Source organism: Sinocyclocheilus rhinocerous, unplaced genomic scaffold (assembly GCF_001515625.1).
Source record: "Sinocyclocheilus rhinocerous isolate Xijiao unplaced genomic scaffold, SAMN03320098_v1.1 scaffold85, whole genome shotgun sequence".
Lineage (NCBI taxonomy): Eukaryota > Metazoa > Chordata > Actinopteri > Cypriniformes > Cyprinidae > Sinocyclocheilus > Sinocyclocheilus rhinocerous.
This window is the reverse complement of record NW_015649998.1, coordinates 374,945-382,543: the sequence shown is the minus strand read 5'-3', so window position 1 is coordinate 382,543 and position 7,599 is coordinate 374,945. Positions and strand designations below refer to the sequence as shown.

At 35.3% G+C, this 7,599-nt stretch overlaps 2 protein-coding genes across 2 annotated transcripts in view; one reads left to right on the top strand and one right to left on the bottom strand.

Annotated features, from left to right (window-relative positions):
• Positions 1–609: 609 nt before the first annotated feature.
• Positions 610–3,482, bottom strand: tsfm (Ts translation elongation factor, mitochondrial). Its single transcript, XM_016515918.1, has 6 exons — positions 3,326–3,482; positions 2,920–3,072; positions 2,460–2,588; positions 2,249–2,365; positions 2,079–2,160; positions 610–1,366 (listed from the first exon to the last, which is right to left on the bottom strand). The coding sequence occupies exons 1-6, from the start codon at positions 3,371–3,373 to the stop codon at positions 975–977; spliced, it is 921 nt and encodes a 306-aa protein (XP_016371404.1). The 5' UTR covers positions 3,374–3,482; the 3' UTR covers positions 610–974.
• A 1,108-nt stretch (positions 3,483–4,590) lies between these two features.
• Positions 4,591–7,599, top strand: part of endou (endonuclease, polyU-specific) — a 6,352-nt gene continuing 3,343 nt past the window's right edge. Inside the window, exons 1-4 of the mRNA XM_016515917.1 lie at positions 4,591–4,837; positions 4,971–4,985; positions 6,542–6,698; positions 6,796–6,995. Of these exons, the coding sequence (XP_016371403.1) occupies positions 4,780–4,837; positions 4,971–4,985; positions 6,542–6,698; positions 6,796–6,995 (430 nt within the window). The 5' untranslated portion in view covers positions 4,591–4,779. The remainder of the gene's footprint in view (positions 4,838–4,970; positions 4,986–6,541; positions 6,699–6,795; positions 6,996–7,599) is intronic.

Genomic DNA, 7,599 nt, shown 5'->3' with positions numbered 1-7,599 from the left:
CGGTTTTTGACCCACGGATCGGATCATTTTTCGGATCAGCAAGAAAATAAAAAATATTTCAATTTAACTTGCTTTCCATTTATTACTTAAATTAATCTACTTATCTTAAATTAATCTTAAAAAGTACTTAGTTAATCTAGTAGTATTTGCTGTGGTATCAAAGAAGTACTTCGCTTTAAGTAATAAATGTAAAGCAAGTTAAATTGAAATATTTTTCTTTTCTTGCTGATCCGAAAAATGATCCGATCTGTGGGTCAAAAACCGTAATGTGATCCGAACCGTGAGATTTGGGATCCGTTGAACCACTAGAAGGGAGTCATCTACATCAGTCCTGAAGGACTTCAACCACTGGGCGGGTGAGTACTTCATGGTTTAGGCTAGATTTGACTATCCTTACCCTACCTGAATAATCATAGGGTTAAAGGTGTAAGATAAAAAGAGACACAGAGTAACAGAATAAACAGAATTATTCTGGCGAAATAAACTCAGTAGGTGGCAGTAAAGCACTAGATTAGACACTTGTCCAGGTCAGATGCTTAACAAGGTTCTCTATAAACTTTGGTATTTGGTCAAATCAAAACATATGACAAAACTATGACATCCGTATTTCAGATCGCAAAACGTTTATTTTTTGTGATGGCACAGGACCAGCATAGGAGTTCAGATTCACCCATCTGAGGCTTTTTTTTTACCAGTAACATGTAAGTGTCAAAACAACGATGTCTATTAGACCACTTTACAATTAATTTTCTTAATTCACTTCATGAATAAACTAGAATTTTGGTTGAGAGGTGCAGGCAGAGATATTATGGATATGATCCGACCCTGTTTTTGGTTAAAATGACAAAAAAAAAAATTAAAGATGTATAGATATTTTACACTGAATTTTATACTGAAAATATGATTTTCAACCAAGCTGATGAGACAAATTGATCCTTTAAGGAAATATATTTTCTCATTCAAAACAGCTTTGTTCACTCCTCCTGACTGGTGCTCTCTCCACACTGGAAGCGTATGAAGTCTAGCACACGTGCGTTCTGTAGAGTCAGGTACTGTCCCACAGTATATTTGGGATCTAGGAGGAAGGTCTGGGGCAAAAGTCTTGTCTCAGATTCACCACATGGTATATCGTCCATGTTGCCAAGAGAAACAGGTGCTTCGCCCACTATATGTTGCCCCAGCTTCCTTCCCAGAGTGTCCGTCCCGTCCTTAGGTCCACCTTGAAACACAACTAGCGATCCATAGCGCCCCATCTCAATGCCAACCTGCCCGGGAACTGCCCCATGAACGTATGAGCCAATGTGCCAATCAGAGGGCACAGCAAGTGATACGGCCCGCCGCATGCCAATGTTCTCACCTAATCGCCCTGAAGAGGAAAAAACAGAATACTGAAATGAGAAATGAGAATGAGGAAAATAATTTTTATTGTTATATTTAATTATTAGGAGGTAGACAATAGACAGGGGGTGTTAAAATTGCTTACAAGTGTAACTCATGTTGTGAAGATATAATCACTTCATGATTAATAAGATATAATCACATCATGCAATTATATAATTTCTTGTACAATACAGATAATTTTGTTCGGGGTCAGGAAGATGTTCTGATGTTTCCTTATGCACACTTAGGCTGCATTTATTTGATTAAAAATTCAGTAAAATAGTATTATTGTGAATTATTAAATATAACCGTTTTCTATTTTAATATATTTTAAAATGAAAGCAGTTGCAGGTGAAAACAGTTGCAGGATTATTTGTTGAACAGAAATTACAGCATTTATTTGAAACCAATTTTTTGTACTATTGTAAATATCGTTATTGCTACTTTTGATTCATTTAATGCATCTTTACTGAATAAAATTTAATTTAAAAAAAAAGTGCTTTTAAAAAATACTGGCCCCTACATTCTGACCATTAGTGTACATTTATACCTTTTTAATTATGGCTTAAGTGTCCAAATACTTTTTGGGGTCACTTTAAGTGGCAAGAAATCATAGAAAAGCCTGGTTTTATAAAGTTATGCCAAAGTAAATATAATGTAAAAGGCAAACTCACACAATATATCATAGTTTATCTCACCTATAGTCAAGGCTATCTGATCTGCCAGTGAGGGTCCCTCAGGAACGTGGAGCTTACTAATATCCTCAGAAGACAGCACACTCTGAATCAGAGAACAGATCAGCACTCAGAGGTTACAGAAGGTGTGGAAGAAATGCACATTTCGGAAAATGTCAATGAAGGGCATGTACCTTAATATACCCGGTCTGTTTTTTGCTGCTGTTATGAGCCATTACAGACAAAGCAACATCCTTCACCAACTGCTGGAATTTCTCATTCCTTGCCACAAAATCTGTCTCACAGTTCACCTGAAAAGAAAAACATATATTTTAGTTCAGTCACACTGCATCATTTTGGCAACCAAATTACACATTGTGTGGTAAGACTGATACATTAACATACCTCAACCATGACAGCTGCATGGTCACCCATAAGGAGACCGATCAGCCCTTCCTTGGCTTTTCGACCTTCCAGTTTACTCGCTTTGCTCCAGCCCTCTTTTTTGGCTTGTTCATTCAGCCAAGTTTCTGCCTACAAACATCATATTTTGCAAATCATAATTAGCTCATCCTTACCAAGTCCAGGCTTGTGCATGCACACCCTTACTTTATACACATCTAAATTATATATATATATATATATATATATATAAACAGAGACGACAACAACTATGGCAAGGATGTGAGTTTACTATTTGTGCCTGACAAATCAGATGACTTGTAATTAATACATAGCAACTTGTTAGTTAAAAAAAATGCAGTGGGTTTAAAATTCAAGTAGTAAAATCAAAATGTATATAAGATCTTTTGCATAAGATCCTCCATTCTTTTAACAGCAATCTTTTAAAAATACTGGACCGCACCTGTGTAACGTCATTGTTGAATTTCTCCAGTGCCTTTTTGCAGTTGATGAAGGTGTAGCCCGTAGATTTACGTAATTTGAGGAGAAGTGCTTTATCTGCTGCTAAACTCGGGCAGCTGGTGTAGAGAGACTGAACGTGCTGCGTGACACATCCCTATGAACAACATTATAACAACCGTTATAAATATGACACATGATTTAATGATGCTACAGAACATTACACAGCCGTATGGAAATCGTTATACAAATACTGTCATGTTATTTAAAACACGCCTTTATATTAATAACAAGCCAAATATTTCATATCAAAGCAGACTGTCATGCAAAGAGCATCATAACTTCTAAGCATCCAGCCAAAAACATTAAAAGATTAGAGTGCGAATTATGACAAATGAGACAAAGCCCACCTTGACTACTTCTGTCCTGACAGAGCGAAATAAAGAATATAAAGCCATTTCTATATCTTCCTCAGAACTAAAACTAACTTCCTTACATCAGTAACTGGAATGTCATTGAAGCACGCTTTCTACAGAGAGAGAGAGAAAGGTCAAGCAGAACAGAATTCAAGAGTCACGTACTGCGCCATCTACTGCACAGGAGTTTACACTGCAGCTTACTGAAGAACAGAAGGAAGTGTAATCCATTGTGAAAATGAAAATAAAAATGCCTAACGAAACTAGTATACAAATAATGTATAAATTGTATACAAAAAATGCATAAACCTGCTCAAATAATAATAATAACAATAGTATTTTATTGTTGTTTGGGTATACCAGGGGCCTGTTTCATAAAACAAGTTTACCAAATAAGCCAGGCTTATTTCAGTTAGTCTGACTTATTTTGAACCAAATCAACTGACAATAAGTCAGTCAATAATTTTTATTTTATGCCAAAAAAGCATTAGGATATTAAGTAAAGATCATGTTCCATGAAGATATTTTGTAAATTTCCTACTGTAAATATATCAAAACTTAATTTTTGATTAGTAATATGCATTGCTAAGAACTTCATTTGGACAATTTCAAAGGCGATCTTCTTAATATTTTGAATTTTTTTGCACCCTCAGATTCCAGATTTCAAATAGTTGTATCTCGGCCAAATATTGTCCTATCCTAACAAACTTAATGGAATCAATGGAAAGCTTAGGCCTATGTATTTAGCTTTCAGGTGATGTATAAATCTCAACTTCAATAAATGGACCCTTATGACTGGTTTTGTGGTCCAGGGTCACATTTAAAAACAACTTGATTCAAGGTGCTGTACAATATGGGGAAAAACAACTCTACAATTCAAAGTAAGAATGTGTCAGCTCTACACCAACATGGAGATTTAAAAAAAAAAAAACTTTGACAAGAGTATAGTGATTGTAGTGTGAATGCTACCACCTGGTCTTTCTGAATGTTTGCGCATTTTATGGAACACTTTCTTGCCAAGAACACATTCTTGGCAAATGGATCAGACCATGAAATTGCCATGAAGCATGGAGTATATTCTATATTCATCTTTTTCACCAGATTTCTCGAGCCTGAGAACGAGAACTGTTCCCAAAGATTTTGGACCAGCTGACTGAAAAAGAGGAACAGAGATTCGTTCATTTTATCTTATTTTATTTTGTGATTACAAACTTCCTCTTTGTAGTAATTTCACTACTCCCAAAATTGCCTTTTTGCTCATAGCAACACAGCAAAACGTTTGAACTGAGTCACCTAGTGCTTTATTATTAAATATTAGTAGTCATTATCACAACAGAATGTGTTGCTGCATGGGAGGAGTTCCTTAAGCTTTATTGATCTGAGATGGTATAAAAACCGAACAGAGTCTTAATCTGTAGTTTGTGCGTCTAGATCGTCTGAAGTACATAATGAAGATCATCCTCATCCTCCTTCTCACCATCACCCTGATCTCTCAGGGCTACAGCGGTAAGTTCATACCTTCAGTTTCCATCCTGATTGTTCGTTCAGTTAAACTGAACATGTTCATGTAGGCTACCTTTTGTTCTTGTACAGCATAGTTATCCTAATGCAAATAGTGTTCCTTCTCTCTCTCTGTCAGATTCCCTGGACTTCTGTAAGTGTGAAATTGTGATACTGAATTTTACCCTGACTTTTTTCCTATTTTATTCATTTTTTTTCTCCTAATGATTTATACCCAAATCTCCTTAATCAAATCCCGTGCCTTATGTCTAATTGTTCTTTACTGAGTTCATACTGTTGAGCTCTACTAGTACAAATAATAGGATACTGACATGCCTCTGGGTGGTAGATCTTTTCTTTCACATAAAATGATGCTTTAGCAGTCAGCATGTGAAATATATCTCACCTCCTTCAAGGCTCACTTTCTTGTAAAGGAAGATGTGGAGAGCCCTACAATTCTTCGAACGACTGCCGCTGCGATTCACAATGCCAGCAGCATGAGGACTGCTGCGATGACTATAAAAAGCAGTGTGGTCATCGAGGTTAGCGTCAGCATCTGTGATTCTGTAAAACAAAATCATTCTCATAAAAAAGGTACAAAGCTGTCATTGGGGTGGTACCAGTATAAAGGCAAACAGGTACATCTTTGTACCTTTTCTGAGAGTGTATAGGCTTAAAAAAAAAGTTTAGTAGCTGGTCTGGTCTTGCACGTTAAAGCTGTAAAACTAATTCTGCTGTTCTGTCAAGTCAAGCTGGACTGAAGTTTGTAGTTTAACGAATATAGTTTAATACTCCTTGTCTGTGTTCAATTAGACAAAAGGCACAAACGAATAATGAATCAGAAAAATCACATACTCTAATGAATCATTCAAAGTAATTCTAAACAAACACAGGTTTTATTCGTCTCTTACATACAGTACAATGTTCAAGGTCTGTCGAGTCACGTGGGGCAAATCAGGGTTTTATAACAGGCATAAAAATAGGAGAAAGATTTAGTTCTAGATATTAGGGGGTTATCTGAGATAAGTTACTCATTGACCCTGAGTCCTGTTTATTTTGGATCGCAAAAATGGCATGAAACTCAGCTGTGTCTACTTCTGTAGTTTCACACACTTAATCTCAAAATTCATTGCTAAATGCTAAACACCATATTTCCTATTGCGTAATTGATCAGTTTAGTTATTTGTATGAAGAACACTTAAAATACTATTCAGAGAAAAGGAACTTTCATGTTTGTATTTATTTTCCTAAAACATTATTTCTTTATTATTATTTTACATTATTTTCAGTCTACAAATGCTACACAGGTATAAATCTGATGTAAGTTCAGTTAATTGCTGTTACGGTTGTAGCTGTTAACAGCACAAATCTGCATTACACCCAGGATTGTGTCACACAAACGTATAAAAACAATAATAAACTTAAATCTAGTTAGATTTACAGTTATGAACACTGAACATGTTCAGACTTTTGACTGATCACTAACATTGTTTTCTTGACTACTATGACAACAGATTTCCAATTTTAGAAATTGAATGTTGAAATTTGAATCTATAATTGCAGTAATTGCTTGGTTCATTTAATTGCAGTAATTACTGTTTCAGTTTTTCCTAATCTTTTACTCTTTCATTTTGCTCAGGATTTGTCAGGTTTTCCTTTCCACTTCCACTTTTTGCACTAACTCTTTCTTTATCCTTTTCCCATCCCAAGTATTAGACAGTGTCTCTGACGCTGAGATCAAGTCTCTGTCTGAGACGCTGTACAAGTTAGACCATAACAGGGCCACAGCCTCAGAGCTGGTTATTGATCCTCAGACACTGATCTCTTCATCTGAGACCGGCTCCAAGGATGACCTCTCATCTCAGCCGTAAGACACAGACTGCACACACAGATAACCACATATACACAGTATATACACATACATGCATGTTATTATGTATTCTAATGCGCTCGTTATCTCTTAGATTGTTCAAGCAAGTGAGTAGTACTTTGCTCTCCAAGCCCACATATAAAGCTCTGCTGGATCTATTAGACAACTATAGAAGGGTGACAGGGGAAGCGGAGGATGTGCCCTCACAGGAAGTGCAGGAGCAGGACACTTTCCTCCAACAGACCATGAACACTGATGTGGGCAGAGAGCTTTACAATTTCCTCCACTCTAAAGGTATATGTGACCCCAAAACTCTTTTTGTTTCGGACCTTTTGAATTTAAGTGACTTCGATGTGATAAAAATATTGAGATTTTACGTATTTTCGTATTTATTAAATAAGATTTAAAAATTCTACATTACCATTCAAAGGTTTGGGGTCAGTATAATTTTGAAAGAAACATTTTATCTAGCAAGGATACAATTTTTTGCTAAAAGGAGACGGTAAAGACATTTATAATGTTAAAGATTTGTTTAAAATAAATTCTCTCAACATTGCTTATAATAAGAACTGTGTCTTGAGGAGCAAATCAGTATATTAGAACAATTTCTGAAAGGTCATGTGACATTGAAGTGACACTTCTAAAAAAAACAGCTTTCGTGCCATCACAGGAATAAATTATATTTTAAAATATATTAACCTCTTAAGACCCGAGAAAAGATTTTTAGGAAAAAAATAGTTTTTTTCATGTCTTTACATTGTTTAGAGGATTAAAAAAAAAATGTAAAAAATAAAAATAAAATAAAAAATAAATATAAAAAAAGACACAAAAAAAAGAAAGCCAAATAGAAATTATTTTTTAAAAACTGACAAAAGTGCAAAATTACAAAACAAACTAA